The sequence below is a fragment of the Phaeodactylum tricornutum genome, chromosome 3, assembly GCF_000150955.2.
Source record: "Phaeodactylum tricornutum CCAP 1055/1 chromosome 3, complete sequence".
NCBI classification, from domain to species: domain Eukaryota; phylum Bacillariophyta; class Bacillariophyceae; order Surirellales; family Neidiaceae; genus Phaeodactylum; species Phaeodactylum tricornutum.
This window is the reverse complement of record NC_011671.1, coordinates 1-22,227: the sequence shown is the minus strand read 5'-3', so window position 1 is coordinate 22,227 and position 22,227 is coordinate 1. Positions and strand designations below refer to the sequence as shown.

The following is a 22,227-nucleotide window of genomic DNA, read 5'->3' as shown; positions in this document are numbered from 1 at the left end:
TGATGATTCCTACCACGGGTCGAAATTTCCCTTTTTACGGGATGCTGCCACAATCAGATCTCATTTCCGCTTCTTGCTAATAGTGTGCAATTGTAGCAATCTTAGGAAATGTTAATTTTCCCGGCGAATCCATAGTATACACACGTCCAGAGTCACTTATTCCCCCGATCCTCCTTCGAGTTTTTCCTTCTGTCTACGGATCAAGTATTGATGTCGTTGACTGTTTAATGTAGATCAGCAGGTCCATGATGAATGTTGTGCGGATCACGAAGGTTTCGATAGATCTACCCATCAACCAAGGATCAGGATTTGTCTTCTCTGGGAGCCCACCCAGAGTGTCTCAAATACTTGAGAGCTCATTGAGAGAAACCAATATGAATTTGGTTGGATATTTTTTTTGTTCCCTCGAAGTTCCGAATTTGGTGATTTCGAACGTTGTCGACACGAATCGCCTTCACAAAATTCTCCATGCGAACCAGCACCTACTGCGGAAAATTATTCTATGCGATCATCCTCCTGCTCCAAATGCCCTCCACGACTGCCGCTATGAGCACACTCTGCCTGTAGGTCTCGATTTAGGAATCTCATTTACTGGATTTCCAGCTCAAATCGAAAGCGTCTCTCCCGATTCACCGTTTGCGAGAAAAGTCCATCCCTCTCAGATGGTAGAAGCGGTTGTCGTTCCCGGCCAGCCTATCCTCAATACTCACTCACCAGGCTTTACGGGACACCGGGTACGCGAGTTCTTGGATCTGCATTCTTCGGTTCCAAAGCGATTGCTGATTGTTAAGGATCAGCTTGTGGTATATACGTCACGTGATCGGAATGAAAGCGCCGCCTTTGATTCCAGCGACTGCTGCCGTGTTTTGTAGTACATGACCTGAATCAATTTCATAATGACTTATGCTTTTAAACGGGGTCCGAAAAAGCGATTCTCATATTTAATACGACGCACGTCAACATCTCCGAGATCCGGTCCTCGTCGGTATTTTTGTCAAATTGCCTTTTCTAATTTATAATCCTCTTGTACATTGCCTATGTTGTTTCTTGACCAGAGCTATTTCTCTGTCAGACTTGTACATCTATACAATCACTTTCTTTTCCGTCATCATTTCAAAATTTCCGGACGGAGCCGCCTTATCCTCTTCGTCCAGCAAATTGATGCGACCAACACGTCTTTTCTTCCTTACATATAATGCCAAAACAAGGGACGCCATACCGAGAGCTGCAAACCCTGTGTACGTCGTGGTATATCCCTGCACGGCAGCCACCGAGAAGGTACATTTTGTAGTACCAATCTCGTTGTTGTTGTTGTCTTCGAGGTACGCCGTTACCTTCAGTGACCAGCCTGAACCCAAGAGAAGAGAAGGTAAGAAAATTTGAGGAAGCGATTGTTCAAGTGACAGATGAGACCCCCCTCCCCTCTCACTACGTACCAGACATGAGGTCTTTGGGTTTTCCAGGAACTTTCAGGCTTGTATCTATCGAATAGTCCCCAGTATCGGCACAACTCTGTCCGCTCCCTGCAGTTAGACCAGCTCGGTCACACAGGTCGACATTTTCTTCCTCAAAGTCGTAGCAAATAACGTAAAGAAAGCATATTTTTCCGTAAAGCTTTGCAGAAGTCGGCAGTTCGCTTGACAGCGAAAGGGAGCCAGATATCTTTGCCGTGCTACCCAATGAGCACGAGTCCCCTCCATCGCAGGCAACAGACAGAGAGCTAGCGCTCAGTCCTCGATCGCACGACAGATCATCGTTGTACCGGAAAGCGGTGGATCCTGCCGACGTATACGGAAGAAGTAGCAAAAGAAGCACAGCAAGCTTAATCATCGCCATTTTTGTCTCCCAGCAACTATTTATGCACGATCCATCCCAACAGGGTCGGTTGATCTCTGTTAGCTTACTACCTATTAGAGCTTGTCAAAAATGTCAGTTGTATCCAACGTTTTGAGCGGGGCGAATGTATACGAAATGGACCTGATTGACATAAGTCAATCTGTTCGACTTATGGTCACATACTTATGCTTCGAAATCACACTTCGCTAAACAGACCTGCGTTATGATTTTTTTAGATTGGTAGGCGTTCGATGTCGTGTCGTGAGTGATGCCGGTTCACGACAGACGTAAACCTTGGCTGACTGTGAGGTACTTCAAAGGGGAAGTGATACGGGTCTCATGCTGATCTTACAGTTAACTGTAAATGCTGTAATGCCGCTTTGCGCCGCATCTTGTCCGCAACGTATATTTAACATTGGCAGTCAAATTTTGGCTTGCAACATCACTGACTGACCGTGAAGCATGTGTTACGACACTTTTGGGCGCGGAAGTTTCTTCCGCCATCTGTGGTCCGAAATGACCACCTACCCGTTGCTTCTTTAGCCTCGTACCGACCTGACCAGATTGATAAATCTGCAGGCCACTTTCTGGGAATCCTTTCGACTTCGTGCCGATACTTCGAAGAACGTCGCCGTGATCTTTCGGGTTCTTTTGTGTTCTCGACTGTACGTGCCTGTCATTGCAGGAGCGAGGGGAGAAAGCGGAAAACAATGCTCAATTTGCTTCTCGAGCGAAATTTTGGTGTGCGATCACATTCTAAAATCTCTCAGTCAGATGAAGCTTTCTTCTATAGTTGTCCTGATCATCCTATCCGTTGGTTTCTTCACCGACTGTGTGCCTCTGGCAGAAGCCAAATCGACGAAAGGAAGAAATCGTAAAAGAAAGAAGGGCGGTCGCAACAGCAGCAGCGACGACGGTGGTTTTCAACAAATCTATGACAGCCCAATGGAGGCCTTCTTAGGCCAGCTCGCCGCAACCGCTACTGGCGATCCGGCCAAGATATTGGCCAACATTGCCACCGATGCCGAGTTTAAGATCTTTCTCGGCCAGTCGGAGGACCCGAGTGTCGACAGCCAATTATTCGAACTTCGAGGCCCAGAGGGATTTTTTGAGTTCCTCGATGTTGTGGGGTCGGTCGTCGACCCCGCGTTGATTTTGGATTTGTCGACGGATCTTGTCCTGGAGTCTATTGACACGGACAATGTTCGCAACATTATGCGCGTTAAGAGCTGCCTGGAATGCGGCCTGGTTCATTTCATGAACATTATCACGTACAACGAAAAGTACCAGCTGTCGGCGGCCAACCTATACCTGTCGGTCGCGGCCGTCTAAATCAAAAAAGTCTACGCCGTTTTAATGTGCTAAATGGTTTGTTTGTTGTACAGTAGTGCAGGGCTGATGCAACTACGTTCGCAATCACAGCCCAGATTAACGTAATTTATAGGTAGTCTATTTGCGGCTGTTATGTTTTACACCACGACTTAAGTGCTACGAAGCATTGTAACGTCTAAACTTGCGGACAGCGTACCATTCCGGCACTAACAGCAAGTTTGATTAGGCAGTCTCGACTAATCTCGTTACATCTAATCCTGCCACAACCGATCCAGATCGGAGGCTGGTAACCAGCCTACCATTGATCTCAAACGTAAGGCAAGCATATTCATGGGCCTAGGACCACATCTAGAGAGAGTTAGAGCCTTGCAGTTAACCTTTTTGTTATATTTGCTCATCCAATTGTCACACTGGGATTGTTCATTCCTCCTATTTTTGTGGGATAGCGATGATGAATTGTGACTGACTGTGGCGGGAAACTACTATGGAGTTCCTTCCACGTGGACATAAGGTTACGCGGACGGATTTATCTCACAAGAAACCTAGAAGTTAATTGTCGGTCCTCCGTATTGTCTTAGTCTAGTCCGGTCATTATCTATGATACCGTTTCTTTTCTTAATTGTGTCTCACCTTGCTTTCCTATCCACTCTCTGGAGTGATGTGCTAGCTTGGGCGCTTATCGGTGCAGTTTTCACAAGGAGCGACACAAACGACCCCCCCCCCCCCCCCCCCCCCTTCGAGATGGTTCGGGAATCCCGTCGACGTTCCATTCTAACACAACGAAATCAGCGAAACGCTGTTGACGAGACTGCCAACGTATGATCTCACAGTTATTTCATTGTCGGTGTAACCCACGTTGATTTAATAATACCATGAGCAGGTCGTCTTCCGGACCTTCAGACTCTACTTCCTCGTCTCCCTCGTTGGATCGAAGTGCGCTAATCTACATGTTGCTCTTGGCGGTGCAGTTTGGGCTACAACCCATTTTGACGAGACGATTCACACCGCCTGACATTACACGATCTACGGTAGTTTTGATACAGGAATTAGTTAAGGGCTTGCTTGCTTTAAGCATGATGCAAATTACGGGATCCACAAAGTCGGCCTTGAACGGTAAGTCGCAATAGCTCACAGTGCCAGTGGAGATGCATATTCAGCCAGCTGGTCGCATCATAGAATGTCTGACCTTCTTATCTAATTCAAAGGATGGTCGGTGAGGACATGGATTTCGGTAGCCGCTGTTCCAGCGGTCTTGTATGCAATACAAAACATGGCAGCTCTGGTCGCGTACCAAAATTTGGATGCTTTGACATTCAATGTATTGAACCAAACGAAAACGCTCTCTGCGGCCTTGTGCTGTTATTTTGTAATGGGACGCAAGCAGTCTTTGACGCAAATACTGGCACTCCTGCTGCTACTACTCTCTGCCTTGATTATGGAAGGCATCGTGTCGGTGCATTGGGTTTGGGGAATGCTTTCACACGTTGGCGGGCCGAGGAAAAGTGGGAATGACCCTGGGGAAGACAATTTTGCCTCGGCAACCGCGTGGGATGCGAAGCACTACACCCACGGTGTGGCGCCTATATTGCTCGCCTCCTTTATTTCAGGGTTGGCGGGGGCGCTCTCACAAAGCAACTTACAGTCGACTGCCGGAGGTGGCCGCAATCCGTATTTGTTTAGTTTGGAACTGTGTGTAGCGAGTATTTTGGTGCTCACCGCCAGCCTCGCTATCTCTACCGACGGACAGCATGTGTTGCGAGAAGGGTTCTGGCAGGGTTGGACTTTACCAACATTTATTCCAATCGTTGTGAACAGTGTAGGTGGAATTCTGGTGGGTTTGGTCACGAAATACGCAGGTTCGGTACGGAAAGGCTTCGCTTTGATTTTTGGAATACTAGTATCAGGATTGATTCAGGCTGGTTTGCAGCCCGATGTTGGTGTCACCCAAGAACAAATCCTTGGAGGTGTAGTGGCGGCAATTAGTCTGTATCTGCACGCCATGTATCCACCACGATCAAAGGCGCCCAAGACCGTAAAGCAAGATTAAGTAACTACAAGCGCGCGGTATTGGGTCCATTGGATGAAGAACGTCTTTTAATAGCATAGCTTTTGACGCCAATCTTTGGCACTTATCCCAATACACTATAAATTTAAAGCTCATGAAATTAGCAACAGGCATGGAAGCTGCAACCAATCGTGAGAGTTAAAAAGAACTCGAGCGATACTAAATAAACTAATTAGGTTTACAGTCATCGTTCGCTTTGGCGGTCTGTCGTCTACCAGTTGCTTCGACTCCACGAAAAAACAGCGTCTCGGGATTTTATATCTCCCAACGAACATTGGAGCGATTTCGTTTGCCCATTTGCTCTATTTCCGTCGTTGTGTCAGCGACTGGTCCGTTTTTGGTGAAGTTCGAGCTTTCCAAGGACAGCCCGCATCGATATACAGTCCTTATCTGATACAACTGAAAAGGCATCGTCTACGCCTTACCGTCCTCGTCACGTAAACTATTTCGACGCATGCAAGAGCACGGCGGTCACGTTCCCGAGGACAAAGTCCAGTACTTGGTGAAAACACCTTATGGTCGGGGACTCGTTGTTAGGTCAAGGATAGATCCTCATCTTGATGGGACAATAAAGAGCCGAGAACTCGAGTTGTTGGACTGGAAGAACTTACCTTCAGAAAACGATACGAACAGCGCCTCCGCTGCGAGATTAGTTCGCAGTGGGCCCGTGCGACCCGCCACGCTCTTTTCGTCCGCGGACTTTCCTTCGATTGACCCGGAAGAGCAAAACGATGTCGAAACTCCATACGGTCGAGGTCGAGTAACCGCGATGCGACCGGAAACGAACCAAGTAGTCGTACGGATCTCGTCTTGGAGGCTGGCAGGTCGATCGACTGTCACGTGCCACCTCAACAAGAACGTAGTAAATGTAGTGCGATCGAAACAGATATACGAAATGTCGACTATCGAAAAGATTGAATACGCCCAAGAACTCAAGCAGGAAGCGAACCGGCTATTTTCCGGCAAACGTTACCAAGACGCTTTGCAATTCTACGCCAAAGCAGTCGATGCGGTTCGGTATGTCCAACACAAGGCGGACTCCACCAACGAAATGCGTGCGGATTTGTTGGTTGTCATGGTCACTTGTAGCAACAATGCAGCAACTTCTTGTACCAAACTGCACCAATGGGACGAAGCCGAAAAGTTTGCGCGGAACGCACTTGTTCTAATGGATGCGCTGGAAGACAAACACGGCAAACGAATTCATGGGATACTGCTCAAGGATGGTTTCCCCGATATAAAACTGTTTGGAGAATGGCGAGTGAAGAGTTGCATTGTGATTGCACGTGCGCTGGCCGAAAAAAGTAGCACTGAGGACGCAATTGCTTCTTTAAAAAAGGCGCACTCGTTCATCGAAAAATATACAGGTGAAGAAAATATCAAAAACACCAGTTTACAATCCTCCATCAAGCAATTGCAAAGCTTGGAAAGGGAAATTAAAAAGTTGCACAAGGCTTGCTTGGAAAGACGCAAGGTGGAGCGAAAAATGGAAAGGAAACGAGCACAAGCAATGTTTGGAGCAAAAAATGCAACGCCAAAAGAGGACGAAAAGAAGGATGGCAATTTTAGCAACAATCCTTCTAAGTTACCAAAGCTATCTGCTCCGGGGCTTGAAGATGGTAACCCAGTGACAAAACATAGTGCCAAAACATGCAGTCCCTCTATTCGTTCGGTTCGCTCGGATGTCTCTGAAAAGAGTACGCAATCTTTGCGAGGAGATCTCAAGAGGCGAGTTAGCTTTGCCACCAAGATAGACGATCGAGATGACGACAAGGACGCTGCGAGCGATGTGCTCGAATGGTATCAAGACAGTGAAGTACTAATCGGCCTGGCGATCTTTGCTGGAATGGCACTAACGACGTTTGTTGGACTCAACTACTTCCTCTTCTCCCCAAAACGCTAGTGACTCTGTCATTAAAATGATGCTGATAGATATAGTATTGCAACTACCTGTATACTTAATATCAACTGTGTATTTGACTGTGAGTAGCCACAATATACCTATTGTATTTTGTCTACTTTCACTGTTAGTCATATGTGCTGAGAGCCAGACAGACTGAGTCCCTCTCTGGAGTCAACTCACTGTCAAGTGGAATGGATAATTTTGAAAATTACTCTGATTCCCATTCATTTTTCACTGTCAATGTCAGCAAACACAATACAAACATGACGAAAATCCGGACCACTCAAGATGTTCTTCTTTTCATCCCAAACTTGATTGGATATGCTCGAATATTGGCTGCCCTAACGAGCTTTGTTGTCATGGTTGTGTTTCCGGAACATTGGGCGTCGGCGATCCTTCTTTATATTGCGAATTTTGCTGGCGACCTCGTTGACGGAATTGCGGCCCGCACGTTCCATCAAACCAGCACCTTCGGTAGCGTCCTCGATATGGTCACGGATCGTTGCAGCACTTTAGGGCTGCTTTATGTTTTGGCCGGAGATTTTGGCCAAATCGACACAGCCTTACGCGTTCCAGCATTTCGACTTCTTTTCCTCTTCCTTATGCTCCTCGATATTAGCTCTCATTGGTGTCAAATGTACAGTTCCTTGGCAGTAGGACTGCACCATAAGAGCGACGAAGGGAATGCTGATCGACACATCTTAGTTCGTTGGTTCTACAAATATTACTGGTAAGAATAAATTAAACGCTTATCTTGAAGGCGAGCCATTCTAGCATGCATGTCTCACTCTTGTCTCATTACTATTCATCCTAAAAAGGTTCTTTGGCTACCTGTGTGTTGGCGCCGAGTTCACGTACATTGCGTTGTATGCGCTTGTCCATATGAATGGTAGTACTGGGATCTTCGACGTTGCTGTCAAAGTGTTTCTTGCTGGTTGCATTCCTGGATGTGTTGCGAAACAGGCTGTCAACGTATTGCAGCTTGCATCCGCATGTTATCTCATTGCCAAAACAGACGCCGAAAACTACGGGAAATCATCGAAGGAACAATAATTTGAAAAAATAGTTTCGGCAAGCATGCAAGTTACCGGTCACGCAAAAGGAATTTCTAGCATTCTCAACATATTTATTTAAACACATTGTTCCAAACGCCCTTTTTGCTCTTTCGAGTTTCGTAAAAATTCGCTAAGCTTGCTTCAAAGTCTTCGGCTTCGACATGAGGAACAATGTCATTGGCGTGTTGGTTCTGGGCGAGGGCAGAGCTAACTCGTCGTACGGCCCGAATTGCGGCTTCATTGACCAAAAATTCCAGCTCGGCGCCGCTGAACCCTTCCGTCATTACAGATATCGCGGCCAAATCGACTCTCCTACCCTTTCCAAGCGACCCTGTCCGATTCGAGTCGACTCCGGATCCTTCTTGAAAGCCGGGCAACTTTGTACAATGCACTCGCAAAATATTTTCACGGCCGTTTGTGTCCGGCAGTTTCAATTTAACAATGCGATCGAACCGTCCCGGACGAATCAACGCTGAGTCTAGTACGTCTTTTCGATTTGTTGCAGCCAGCACACAAATCCTCCTGGAGCTATCAAGTCCATCCATGCATGCTAGTAGCTGATTCAAAGTTTGCTCAGCTTCGTCATTACTTCGTGAAAAGGGTCCTATTCCACCGCCGGCATCGCGAGATTTGCCAAGTGCGTCAAGTTCGTCCACAAAAATAATGCACGGCGACAGACGCGCTGCTCGTTCAAAAAGTTTACGCACCCGAGCAGCTCCCCGACCAACAAACATCTCAACAAAGTCACTACCAGAACAGTACAATAGTGGAACACCGGCGGAAGCAGCGGTCGCCCTGGCCAACATTGTCTTTCCCGTACCGGGAGGTCCTTCAAGCAACAGTCCTAACAAAGACACGGATAGCATTGAGACCTCAAGTCAACACATTAGACCCGATGTACCACATGCAGCAACAGAAACTTACCTGTAGGTGCTCGGGCACCTAAAATGGCGTACTTTTCCGGGTTTCGCAATGTGTCCACTAATTCCATGACTTCCAGCTTAGCATCGTCAATTCCTTGAATCTCCTCAAAGCTTGCCATAGGAAGATCGGAAGATGCAAGTTTTCCAGGGACATCTTTATTGCCAGCCCCGGACGCTCCACTTATGCTCTGATACAGGCGAAAAAGGATTAGGCAGTAAAAGGCAACCATGAAGGAGCGGAGAGCCATGATAAGTGCGGAAGACCGCGGAGGGGCCGCAGCTGTAAAGGGAATGTCATGTGCGCGAAAGAGATTTTGTAGTTCAATGGTTGCTGGAATCTTCCGAGTGTAGGCTGTCAAGTAAGGACGCGACTGCAGTTTGGCCAGTTGAGAGGCCTTCGGGCTTTTACCAATTATTTTCAAGTATGTTTCTCCATGCTCGGTAAGCTGTTGCCGGGAAAGTCGATACACGATACGATCGTTCCCGACACGCACTTGATCGAGAGTTGGAGCGGAAAGAGCCGTCGATTTGGAACCAGTTGTTTTTGAGTTTGATAGAGACTGCTGCTCAACGAGGTCAAGAAAGGAGCTGTAGGCAATTTCAATTGGTGGCGGGGGCGAACTTGTAGTGAAGGCGCTCTTGGCAACCGTTCCGCAAAACAGTGATAATATAATCATTTGCGCAATCACGATTCTTTGTGCTCGTTTCGAAAGACGCCGAAAGCGCGATACAAAGCGCGATTGAGCCGAAATCATCTTTTTGACGGCCTGAGCGATGCGATTCCTGGGATTGGGACGGCCGTTTTCCTGCCTCGATGATCCCAAATTATCTGTAGAAAGATTCGCTTTGACGCTTTGCCGAAAGGCGGGCGGAATGGAATCTCTAGCAGTCAACCCCGAGCTTTGGAACCGTACATTTAAAGTGGTTGTATAGATAGACGGAAGAAGCGACCGATTGAACCGACGCCTTGTAGGCTGAATGCGAAACGCAGAAGATGTTGCGGCCACGTACAGAATAATGACAGCGCTAGCTATTAAGCGTTCAGCCGTCATCGCGTTTCTTCACTATCTGTTCTTGCTTGGAGAAATGGGATATATGCGTGGTGTAATCGAAGGTTATTGGAAGCGTGTGTGCCGCGTTTGTGTACGGCGCCCCAAAAAATTGCGCAATCTGCAAGCTGACTGTCAAATCGATTGTGAGAGGGACAACCCGGGTTCTGTCGATCGGCCACTTTGTGCCGGGGCCACGAAGGAGGCAATATAACTTGACAATAGACTGGAATAGTTCGCTAACACCTGGGTTGGGTCTTCTTGCGCTGTCCTATCGGAAACGCTGCTGCTATTGCAAACCAGAGTTTCGGATAGACCTTGACGTGTTCTTTCGTAAAAAATTGATATCTGTGGCCGGACAAGGTGGAATTGATTGTCGCTATGTGTGCTCTGTCTCTCTCTACTAGCAGACAAACTACCTGACTAAGGCTAGACGCTTTGGGAGACGGGATATTCCCAGTCAGCCTGGCCTTCGTGAGGTCAAACAAGACTCTAAATCCTGTGATGTACCTGTTGAAGTTGGGAAAGATCATGAATGCCATCGGTTGGTTGGTTTCCGATTTGGAAATCGGTACGTGTGGCCGCATGCACTTTATGAGTCACAGACTTTCATCTATCTTATCGTTTGTCGGCTGCCCATCGATCCAGCTTGAGCTTGTTGCTTTGAATGGTGTTTGAGTGATCGTGCGTATTAAAAAAAACTATCTATTATGTTGCGAAGAACAGCTATACTTGCACCGTTGCTATTTTCTGTGGTGGGTGCGTACCAATCCGCACAGAAACCATCGCCGTCGTTCAATCCGTTTGAGCAAGCAAAAACAGCAGCAGCAGCTGGGGCATTGGGTCTTATTCTTACAACTTCTCAGCCAGTATTTGCCGAAACCGACGCTGCGGCGCAAATTTCCCTAAACGCTCTCCCCCCAAACTCTATTTCCGTTCAAATTCAGGATCTTCCTGTTGTTGGTAAGCTTATTTCTGGTACTTATACAAAAGTACCAGATGGTTCCATAAAAAATCCTTCGATTGTGATCAAGTCTCCATCGGATAAAGTCAAGGCCGTCCAGAATATTGTCACAAACGGTCACTTGGAGTTCGATGTAAGTGGTGTCATTCAAACTCACATTGATGTGGACGTGGCAGCCGACAAAGCTGGCGTCGCCAAGGCACGAATCTCTTCCGGCCTGATTCCTAAACTACCCTTTCGAAATCTTGCGTCGTCGGCTGTCGGAAGTCCAACCGGAGGTAAAGAATCTGCTTGGAATATGGTGACAAACATGGGAAGTGGAGAAACATATTATTACAACGAAAAGACTGGAGCAACCCAGTATGTGCGGCCCGACAAGTTTTAGCAATATCCGCAATTATTGGCTTACAGTTAATCAACTTTGAAAATGACACAACTGGCATTGTCTACAAAATCTCTCCAACGTCCTTGCGCTAGGATGCCGCCATTGTGTTACATATTCCCCAGCATAACTGAATCAAATGGAAAAGCAGAGCCGGGAAGTTTGGAACAGGAATGGTAGCCATACTAGAGAGATGTCTGATTTTAAAGGTCTGTGCAAGGTTGGACATAGGAAACACCACAGTTTTCCCCCCTGCACTTTGTAGTTGCCGTCGCCTTCTGTAGAAAACCCGTTAAGCACGTGGGGTTTGATAGCCCTAAGTCTACTGGGCAAGTCTATAGTTTTATCTTTTACGTCGTTTAGACCTACAAACGTATCTATGGCCCAGTGGTTCCTTAGACACAATTCTAGCCCGCTATTGTTGCAGTTTCCTACTTTATCAGACCCAGCGTTCTTCGCTGGGGTAGCGGGATTAAAGGTATTGTTTTCGTTGTGTTCGAGTGTTTGAAGAGATGGCCAGCTCTGATAGTGTCTGGGGAGGTAGAGCAGAAATACTTGGCTTTTGATATTGTTGTTCAGTTGCCAAAGCCCGTGGAGGCCTCATACCATAAAGGACGGAACTTTGTAAAACCAAATGTACATCAATATCTTTTAATATCCGCGTGGTGCTCCGTTCGTTGGCACTACAATATCCGGACTATGATTCCATTCATTGTTGTTGTGTCGCTTGACCAACGGTTCCGCTGCGGCGGAAACCATCCATTGCATGGCCATGGCAAAGTCTAACAAAGCACACAAGAGGACTAGTAGTACAGCTTGCAAAGTGCTTTAGAATAAAATCAAGTGAGCACATCATCCAATGTGCACAAAAAAGTGATGACCCTAGCATCTCATCCTGAGATGTCTTCTAGGGTCATTTGTCTCACCGTACTTCCCCAAATCCTAAGGGGAGGGGTATCCCAGAGTAGTAACTATATACCTTGCTGTATAAACTTTATCCAAAAACTCTTCCTAAGTAATTCCTCTGGGATAGCAGGGTTTCCCTCTGGGATGTCTAAGTAATCCCTCTGGGATAGCAGGGTTTTGCTCTGAGATATCAGGGTTTCCCTCTGGGATATCAAATAGGGTTAGAGCTACTCCTCTGGGATACCTAACTTGCTGACGTCCAGCATACAGCTTTCACATTCACAGTCAGCTGTTCTTCCGCGAATTGTTTGTGTCGTGTATTCCCTCTGGGATATCATATCCTTCCTCTGGGATATCACCTATTCCCTCTGGGATATCAAATAGGGTTAGAGCTACTCCTCTGGGATACCTAACTTGCCGACGTCCGGCATACAGCTTTCTGTTGTTCTTTGCGAATTGCGTTTGCGTCAGCACGTTACGTTGCGTGGCTTTGTCGGCCATACGTACAGCCGTTTTCTGACTCTGGAGTACAAAACTTGCTGTCGATACAGCTTCTACAGGATTTTTTCGTCGAATTTTTCTATACTGTTTACACGGACGGCATCATGCTTGCAGCTACGATGCAGCATGAGAATTCCATCGACCGCGGACATCTTTTGCGGGTATACCTGACTACCACCGGACAAAACTAGTGATGATGTAGGTTGCTGATTTGGAGCGAAATTCGGAGCGTTTTACGAAATCTGGCTGGTACTTCATTTGCAACAGACTCGCCCGCTGCTGTGTGACTTCCCGGAAGGAGGAAGACGATGTAAAATCCTTCCACAAGAGTTTTCGGGAGCAGGCGAAAGCGGCGCACCGGGAGCAGGATATTGGCAGTGGTTCGAAGAACCGCTAAAGCAAGAATTAGACGCCTCGTAGGACAATCAGGAAAGAGAGCAAACAAAACAGGCGACGGTCGAGCAAGAAGCAAACGACGTACCAAATCGAGCGATACGAAACAGTTGCGCTGGCCCTATTGATAGCCTGGGCTCTACAGAAACAACATCAAGTAGTCTTCTTTAACATTATAATTTGTTACGCTTTCTCAATTTGCTTGTAGTATCTGTAGACGTTCTAACCACATGTTGGTTGCATTTTGTTGATGATTAATTTATCTTCTATTTCTATTGTGGATTCTATTTGGCAATACTTGTTCAACCCCCCACACTGCCTGTATCTGCAACTTTCTTGGTCACTCCCATCATGGTTTGTTTGCGACAGACAGCAGAACTCGTGGGCTACTGGAGCCAAGCACGGTTTCCTGCTGTCACAGATTGAGTGACCCAATTCGACTGCTTTTTGGCCAACACCAGCTTTGGTCAACCCTTCGCAATTGGAAGGATATCTATCAATAGTGTCCATATTCTTGATTTGCAGGATACGGCTTTGGTATCATTGCCTTCCGTTTCCTACGTTGCGATCGCAGCACGGCTTTTTCCATCGTCGAAAATCCCTTCGTTCGCTCCGAACGGCACGCTTGCATTTGTGTCTTTTGACAGCACATGTGGGCAGTTTCAGCCAACAAATGGTTTACTTTGTCCCAAATGACAAATTTGGTTTCACCATTGTTGTTGTTGGCGCTGCCGCCGTTGCCGTCGCCGCTGTTCTCGTCGTCATCGCCGCTGTTCTTGTTGTTACCGCAGACATCATCAACACAACCGATCCCAACCAATGTCAAAACAAAGACAGCCAATTGCTTCCCTAAGGGGAGGGAGAACCCAGAGTAGTACTTTCCTACAATAATGTATAAAATCTATCCAAAAACTCCTCATAAGTTAACCCTCTGAGTTCACAGTGCGACATATAAATATTCCCTCTGAGTTCACAGTGCGACGTATAAGTATTCCCTCCCAGTTCACTGTCCGATGTTGTAAGTAATTCCTCTGGGTTCAGTGTCCAACAACATAAGTAACCCTTCTCGGCAAACCCTAAGGGGAGGGAGAACCCAGAGTAGTACTTTCCTACAATGATGTATAAAATCTATCTAAAAACTCATCATAAGTTAACCCTCTGAGTTCACAGTGCGACATATAAATATTCCCTCTGAGTTCACAGTGCGACATATAAGTATTCCCTCCCAGTTCACTGTCCGATGTTGTAAGTAATTCCTCTGGGTTCAGTGTCCAACAACATAAGTAAACCCTCTTGGTTAACCCGGAGAACAACACTTCTTTTCTAAAGCAATAAAATCTTTTTCAAATCCTTACTAATGTAAAGTGACGCTGTGAAAACACCCTACCGAAACACCCGCCTAATCAAAATTTCTGGCTGGCAGTGACGGTGTATGATGCAACATCCAAAACCTCACGGTCCGTCCAACATTTGGAAATTTCTAATTTTCACAGTCATGCAACCAAAACAACTTCAACATTCAAATGATAGGCACACCCATTAGGAAGAGGTCTAGCGAGCAACTCCAACAAGCTGCCACGGACAAGGCATTAATGTAGTCGGTGCAGCAATTGTCCGCTTTGGAGGATTTCTGGCCTTTGCAAATGGCAAAGTGGGAAAACGGTACCGGAGTGGAAGATCCCAGGCGCAATATCTTCGACGCGATTTCAAGGAGCAGGGGGAAGCGGCACAGAGGGAACAGGAGTTCCGCAAAAGAAAGTTTGCGACAGGGTTTAAATGATGTCGAACAAAATCGGAATAAGGCTGGGATAAAGCTCAACGCGAGCAGTGTGCGCCAACCGACAAGTTTACAAATACACTACGAACGCTACCACGCTACAAAATGGAGACACTGCTTGCACTTCAGGAACTAAATCAACTAGTCTTTTTAAAGTTAGCATACTGTTACACATTTTTTTGAGTGTTTGTAGTATCTATAGCTGTTCTACACACATGTTGGTTGTATTTTGATATCTGTTGTATCCTGTACTATTTTTATTGTGGATTCTATTTGGTTTTACTTGTCCCCCACACTGCCTGCATCTGCAACTCTCTTGGTCACTCCCATTATGGCTAGGGAAATGGAAAGCGTTGTTTGCGACGGATAGCAGCCAAGCAAGGTTTCCTCTGGTCACAGATAGAGAGACCCAATACAACTGATATTTTGCCAACACCAGCTTTGGTCAATGAAACACTGGCAAGCCCCTTGCAACCGGAAATGATAACTACCAATACTTCCCGCAATTTTCATTCAATTCCAACTTTGGTTCCCTCCGTCACGATCGCAGCAAGGCATTTTCGATGGTAAAACAATATTGCGGCCTTTGTCGGCCCCAAATGACATGCTTTTGTTGTGCCAAATGACAGCACAGTGGGTACCTGCAGCCAAATAAGGGTTCTGTTTGATACGGGTCGACGGATCCGGTTTGACCGTTGCCATTGTCACCCATTGCTGTCGTTGTTGTTGCTGTTCTTGTTGTCACTGTAGACAGCACCGACACAACCAATACCAACCAACGCCAATACAAGCACAGGGAGCTGCTTCACAGCCCAAAGAAGTGGACTACGGCTCCCGCAGTTAGTGTTTCTCTTTCGGCTGTACCATCATGTTTTGTTCTGGCCAGTACAACTGCGGTGCGTACAGCTTCTCCAGCAGTTTCCATGAAAAAATCTTCCGGGCCAAACGGCTCGTTCGCGTCGTGAATTTTTCTGAAGTTCTGACTGTCGACTCCGATTTCCCTATGAGTGTCGGCAGCATACCAGTTTACAGTGAGGTGCGGTTGAGGACCTAACAGGTAGAATCAGTACATATTTGAACGTGATTTTGAAACCCGCCGGCTCATTACTGCACCAAGCTATTTTTCTTGTTGGTGGACCAGGGAAATACCCGTGACATGGAATAAGTGATAAACTTAGTAGGTGATTTAGCCATCCCCTAACGAAACAATGAATTTTTCCAGATGTGACAAGATCAAATTGACGGATTGATGTAACATCTTTTCACAGTCCTTATTTGCGTTGTTAATTGTAAACTTTTCTAAAGTTGTCTGCCAACTCCAAGTGTAAACGTGGTTTCCAATTTCCTTTGGACTGTCAGGAGCATATGCATCAACTCCAGTTGTAATTTTATTGCCTTGAGCATATAAATACAGAATTGTAAGTAATTTCACTTTGGTAACCTAATTACAGTTAATTAGTATATATATATAAGAAACTGGAAGAAATGCGAAAAATCACTTGTTAAAAATCTCTCCCAGGAATGGAAAATTTTTCACAGAATTTCTGTCAGAATTCTGTCAGATTTTTCTCAGATTCCATTCACCACCAACACCAAAGTAACAACACAAGTTTTTGGAAGCCCCCAGTCAACAATTTTCATAGTCCTCCTCCCATAAGCAACTTTTGTTTTTAGGAAAAAGCACAAGTTCCACAATGAGTGACTCACAGTCAAACAAATCATACTCTACCAAACAAACAACTGGCAGTATGCACCTGTAAGTTCCTTCGTCCCACAGTTTTGGGCCGTTTTACGGATCGACTACAGGTTTGTAATCGCGCCTGTCCGTCGCCACAATGCCACGTCACGACGAACCCGGACTCGGCCGATGTCACAGGAATTTCAAATCTGTCCGGCCGGTGATCTTTCTTCGCCAAACAGGCCTCACATTTTCCCTGTTCACCGGACGCATCGCATTCTTGCCGTGTCAATAGTTGAACCACGACGTTTGTAGTGCCTGACGTCGCAGCGGTTTGTTGCCTCCCAAGAAAGGAAGGGAAGTAAACAGAAGGATAGCAAGCAATAGCAACTTGATCATTTTCGCTCCTCCCCCTCTGGTTCAGCAGTAGACAATAATCAATACTAGTCAAAACCGGCAGGCACTGTGTACCTTTGTTGCTGATTCGTTCTCTTGTTTCCTAGCTGAGACATCATGAATTGTCAAAAACTCAAGGGTGTCACCGAACTTCGCAAGGGATGCTCTTCGGAGTCATCGCTCAAGGCGGCATCTCGGCACTTCGATCTCTTCCTTGAAGAGGTGATTTCGTCCGGCACCATTGGCGGAAAAGAGAAGCAGCAGCTCTTTCCAATAAGAAGCATCAATAACAGCACAGATAGCAACAACATTGATAACAGCGAAAGATTGGATGGTGATGCGCAGACGCAGTACTCGTTCAAAACCATCGCCGCGGAAAAGATCAACGACAAACTGCTGAATCTCTTTGCTGGATATTTGACAAGGGCTGAAAAACTCCGTGGGAATAAGAACGAAACGCAGGACAATTTCTCGGATGGCAACGGAATTTCGTACAACACGGCAGAACGATACCTGAGCTCCATTAAGAACGAGATTCTTCGTCGTTGCCTTGATTTGGGGCTAAAGAGATCTTTCGACGATGCGCAACAAACGCGAATTCGCCAGTCCATGACAAGACGTTTTGTTGAAAGAGCCGTCCGGAACAAGACGCCTCTGGCCAGATCTCATGTCACAGCTGCTCGGAACGACTTTCTTGTAATTGCGTTTTTATGTATCTGGGACGGTTCTTTTCCGATGGCGGATATGTTATTTTATCTTTTGACGCTCCGATACTTAGCCGGCCGGGGCCAGGAAGTGGCCATGATATCACGGTCTAGAGTTTCTCTTGGTGAGCCATCAGAATGGGCCGATAGTGGTGACAAGACCTTTGTTGTGAGGCTGTGGAGGTCGAAAGTCAGCCACGAGCAGGATCTTTCTATTGTTCCTCACCAAAGTGAAATGTTGCTTGATTGGGTGTTTGCATTTGCCTATAGTGCTGTGATGAATACCAACCCAAACGACTCGTTGTTCCCGACCTTTGCCGAAAAAGTGGAGTTGCGCAATTTATCAGCTGGAAACATCAATGATGAAGAAATTGGAAATGAGACTACCCAAGATAGTACTTTGAAAGCAAAGGTAGATTCCAGCAAAAAAGTCACCAAGTACTTTCAAGCACTTTTGGAGCGACTAATTAAGACAAGCGAGGAGCTTGTAGGTCCGAACGAAATGGCTAGAGCTGCCGGTTTGTATCAGGATGATGAAGATTTTAGCGAGGAATTTGATGGTAGCAGCTGCGTCGGTACAACTAGTGTCAACAATGAGCCAGGAATATTCAATCTGACAGGAGAAGAAGAAACGGTTGGATTGGATCCCCCAGCCAATGCTGCCTATTACTATAGCGGTTTGCTTCATAAGCACGGCATTTCAGCCGGACTCTCAACACATTCGGCTAAGCGCTCTGCAGTCGAAATGGCAAATGAAAGTGCTCTATTGCTCACAACATGGGTATGCTTCCGGGCAGGATGGCTGATGAAAGCAGTGCATACTATTTTTGATTACCTATCATTTAATCCGAAAAATGATCGACAAGTTTCGAGGGTGTTCAGCGAATGGAATACGCCATCTTTTCGTGGTGAGATACTAGGTGGGCGTCCTCCAAGACTCCATCCCATTCGACTTCAGGGATCCTAAGGGGAGGGAGAACCCAGAGTAGTACTTTCCTACAATGATGTATAAAATCTATCTAAAAACTCCTCATAAGTTAACCCTCTGAGTTCACAGTGCGACATATAAATATTCCCTCTGAGTTCACAGTGCGACATATAAGTATTCCCTCCCAGTTCACTGTCCGATGTTGTAAGTAATTCCTCTGGGTTCAGTGTCCAACAACATAAGTAACTCTTCTCGGCTAACCCTAAGGGGAGGGAGAACCCACATACAATGATGTATATAATCTATCCAAAAACTACGCCTAAGTAATTACTCTGAGTTCACTATCCGACATGTAAGTAATTACTCTGAGTTCACTATCCGACATGTAAGTAATTACTCCGAGTTCACTATCCGATTTTGTAAGTAATTACTCTGGGTTCACTGTCCTACAACATAAGTAAACCCATTTGGTTAACCTGGAGAACGATAGTTCTTTTCCAATGCAATAAAATCTTTTTCAAATCAAATCTTATCAAACAGCACGCCATTTACGTCATGATGCGACATTAGGAATCCTCGAAAAGGAATTTTCATTTCCCCACAATCCGAATTAGCACCTGGCCCGGCGGGCTCTCCCAGATTGAATGTTGAGGACCGGCCGGCTCTTCCGTTTTTCATATCAAGCTGGAGAGGCAACACAACACAACATAATGATATAACAATTCACTTTTCCAAGAAAGAGTGATTGATTGTAACAATGAGGAACGACACTCTGCACAATGGGGCTCTTTCTCTGAATATGCGCAACTATTGGTAAGTTCGAAAGAGTGCTTCGCCGTTAACAACATAGCAAGAGCATGTCTCAACAGCATTTTGTAAAAAAAAGCAGTGTGGTACTATTGTGCGACTTTGCCAAAGCGTTTGTCGGAAATTTTGATGGTGGATTTGAGCCAACGTTGAGATTGTCTTGGGTACTATTGTGCGACTTTGCCAAAGCGTTTATCGGAAATTTTGACAAGATTGTTAACAATCGGCTCTTTTGCTCTTGCCAGTATTTTTCCCATGTTGGCATTCCTTGCCGACACATCATGTATACCCTGATTATAATCTGTCCAGAGTACCAGGGGGTTACTCATCATGACGTCAGTGTGGTATGGTGGTCAATCTATAGTCTCTATGGTTACAGAAATGGAGACTGCATGAAACAATACCATGACTTGTCAATACTTTGCGAGTCTCTACGAAATCACGATGTGGATGGCCCTCTCCTTCCGTCAACAAACAAACTTGCGGATATTCCCATAGAAGCAGTTGTTTCTCCAGAATTTATGGGTTGACTCTGCTGAAAGCTACTGCACCAATTACAGCAACACTGCAATTCTTCATGCCATGGGAAAGCCGGGTTTGTTAAAGATGCCCTGGTTGGCACAAATCCTCCAGCTGATCTTTTCCAACATACTGTTCTATTTGAAGAGGAAGATGAAATAACTTTCTCATCTGTTGAAGACAGTGATACAAATAGCCAATCAAGGAAATCTTTTTATGAGCGTATAATTCCTCTGGCCAAAGAGATTGCCAATGTTATAGTAGAAAAACCCTACGACAAGCATATCGGGGTTCTTTATCCCTTTATCTTGGGTTTATGCTTATAAGTCTTTGTTTTACGTCTTTTATCGTATCTACTATCCTTTGGTCCCACAGACACGTTTTAGCCCGTTATCGTTGCAGTTTTCTAGTTTATCAGACCCTAAGGGGAGGGAGAACCCAGAGTAGTACTTTCCTACAATGATGTATAAAATCTATCTAAAAACTCATCATAAGTTAACCCTCTGAGTTCACAGTGCAACATATAAATATTCCCTCTGAGTTCACAGTGCGACATATAAGTATTCCCTCCCAGTTCACTGTCCGATGTTGTAAGTAATTCCTCTGGGTTCAGTGTCCAACAACATAAGTAAACCCTCTTGGTTAACCCGGAGAACAACACTTCTTTTCTAAAGCAATAAAATCTTTTTCAAATCCTTACTAATGTAAAGTGACGCTGTGAAAACACCCTACCGAAACACCCGCCTAATCAAAATTTCTGGCTGGCAGTGACGGTGTATGATGCAACATCCAAAACCTCACGGTCCATCCAACATTTAAAATTTCTAATTTTCACAGTCATGCAACCAAAACAACTTCAACATTCAAATGATAGGCACACCCATTAGGAAGAGGTCTAGCAAGCAACTCCAACAAGCTGCCACGGACAAGGCATTAATGTAGTCGGTGCAGCAATTGTCCGCTTTGGAGGATTTCTGGCCTTTGCAAATGGCAAAGTGGGAAAACGGTACCGGAGTGGAAGATCCCTAAGGGCAAGAAGATCCCAGAGAACCAGGGGTATACCTGGCTGAATAAAATTTATCCAAAAACTATTTCTAAGTAATTGCACCGGAATCTTCAACATGCCATGTCTTTTGCGTAAGTAATTGCACCGGGATCTTCAACTTGATATGTCTTTTGCGTAGGTAAATGCACCGGGATCTTCAACACAGTTTGTCTTTTTAATAAGTAATGGCTCTGGGATCTTCAACTTCGTTTGTCTCTCATTTAAATAATTCTCTAGGATTGTCTTTAAGTACATTTCTCCACTTAACAAATTCACCATAAATCCATATCAGACCAGTACTGACCACATAGAGTCATTCTCCCACTACTGCAATTAGAGCTACCGCTGCCCTACATCCTAAGGGGAGGGAGAACCCAGAGTAGTACTTTCCCTCAATGATGTATAAAATCTATCTAAAAACTCCTCATAAGTTAACCCTCTGAGTTCACAGTGCGACATATAAATATTCCCTCTGAGTTCACAGTGCGACATATAAGTATTCCCTCCCAGTTCACTGTCCGATGTTGTAAGTAATTCCTCTGGGTTCAGTGTCCAACAACATAAGTAAACCCTCTTGGTTAACCCGGAGAACAGTACTTCTTTTCTAAAGCAATAAAATCTTTTTCAAATCCTTACTAATGTAAAGTGACGCTGTGAAAACACCCTACCGAAACACCCGCCTAATCAAAATTTCTGGCTGGCAGTGACAGTGTATGATGCAACATCCAAAACCTCACGGTCCGTCCAACATTTAAAATTTCTAATTTTAAAGGTTAGGGTTAGGGTTAGGGTTAGGGTTAGGGTTAGGGTTAGGGTTAGGGTTAGGGTTAGGGTTAGGGTTAGGGTTAGGGTTAGGGTTAGGGTTAGGGTTAGGGTTAGGGTTAGGGTTAGGGTTAGGGTTAGGGTTAGGGTTAGGGTTAGGGTTAGGGTTAGGGTTAGGGTTAGGGTTAGGGTTAGGGTTAGGGTTAGGGTTAGGGTTAGGGTTAGGGTTAGGGTTAGGGTTAGGGTTAGGGTTAGGGTTAGGGTTAGGGTTAGGGTTAGGGTTAGGGTTAGGGTTAGGGTTA

At 45.7% G+C, this 22,227-nt stretch overlaps 8 protein-coding genes across 8 annotated transcripts; 6 read left to right on the top strand and 2 right to left on the bottom strand.

Annotated features, from left to right (window-relative positions):
• Positions 1 to 63: 63 nt before the first annotated feature.
• PHATR_43790 (predicted protein) lies at positions 64 to 1,035 on the top strand. Its single transcript, XM_002186226.1, has one exon. It carries the CDS (start codon positions 246 to 248, stop codon positions 870 to 872), a length of 627 nt encoding a protein of 208 aa, XP_002186262.1. The 5' UTR covers positions 64 to 245; the 3' UTR covers positions 873 to 1,035.
• A 47-nt stretch (positions 1,036 to 1,082) lies between these two features.
• Positions 1,083 to 1,836, bottom strand: PHATR_33088 (predicted protein; the record flags this gene model as incomplete). The annotated part of the gene is made up of 2 exons (XM_002185947.1): positions 1,083 to 1,348; positions 1,437 to 1,836. 2 exons carry the CDS (start codon positions 1,834 to 1,836, stop codon positions 1,083 to 1,085), a joined length of 666 nt encoding a protein of 221 aa, XP_002185983.1.
• Positions 1,837 to 2,610: 774 nt separating this feature from the next.
• Positions 2,611 to 3,168, top strand: PHATR_33087 (predicted protein; the record flags this gene model as incomplete). Its single annotated transcript, XM_002186225.1, has 1 exon — positions 2,611 to 3,168. One exon carries the CDS (start codon positions 2,611 to 2,613, stop codon positions 3,166 to 3,168), a length of 558 nt encoding a protein of 185 aa, XP_002186261.1.
• A 911-nt stretch (positions 3,169 to 4,079) lies between these two features.
• Positions 4,080 to 5,083, top strand: PHATR_4234 (predicted protein; the record flags this gene model as incomplete). Its single annotated transcript, XM_002186224.1, has 3 exons — positions 4,080 to 4,281; positions 4,374 to 4,617; positions 4,672 to 5,083. Coding segments are annotated over 3 exons (858 nt in total), but the record flags the coding sequence as incomplete, so codon positions are not given.
• A 455-nt stretch (positions 5,084 to 5,538) lies between these two features.
• On the top strand, positions 5,539 to 7,218 carry PHATR_43788 (predicted protein). Its single transcript, XM_002186223.1, has one exon. It carries the CDS (start codon positions 5,688 to 5,690, stop codon positions 7,134 to 7,136), a length of 1,449 nt encoding a protein of 482 aa, XP_002186259.1. The 5' UTR covers positions 5,539 to 5,687; the 3' UTR covers positions 7,137 to 7,218.
• Positions 7,219 to 8,406: 1,188 nt separating this feature from the next.
• Positions 8,407 to 9,254, bottom strand: PHATR_10524 (predicted protein; the record flags this gene model as incomplete). The annotated part of the gene is made up of 2 exons (XM_002185946.1): positions 8,407 to 9,035; positions 9,116 to 9,254. Coding segments are annotated over 2 exons (768 nt in total), but the record flags the coding sequence as incomplete, so codon positions are not given.
• Positions 9,255 to 10,667: 1,413 nt separating this feature from the next.
• On the top strand, positions 10,668 to 11,561 carry PHATR_43786 (predicted protein; the record flags this gene model as incomplete). The annotated part of the gene is made up of 2 exons (XM_002186222.1): positions 10,668 to 10,734; positions 10,890 to 11,561. 2 exons carry the CDS (start codon positions 10,668 to 10,670, stop codon positions 11,510 to 11,512), a joined length of 690 nt encoding a protein of 229 aa, XP_002186258.1. The 3' UTR covers positions 11,513 to 11,561.
• Positions 11,562 to 17,277: 5,716 nt separating this feature from the next.
• PHATR_33082 (predicted protein) lies at positions 17,278 to 18,831 on the top strand (the record flags this gene model as incomplete). The annotated part of the gene is made up of 1 exon (XM_002186221.1): positions 17,278 to 18,831. The coding sequence occupies one exon, from the start codon at positions 17,278 to 17,280 to the stop codon at positions 18,829 to 18,831; it is 1,554 nt and encodes a 517-aa protein (XP_002186257.1).
• Positions 18,832 to 22,227: the final 3,396 nt, after the last annotated feature.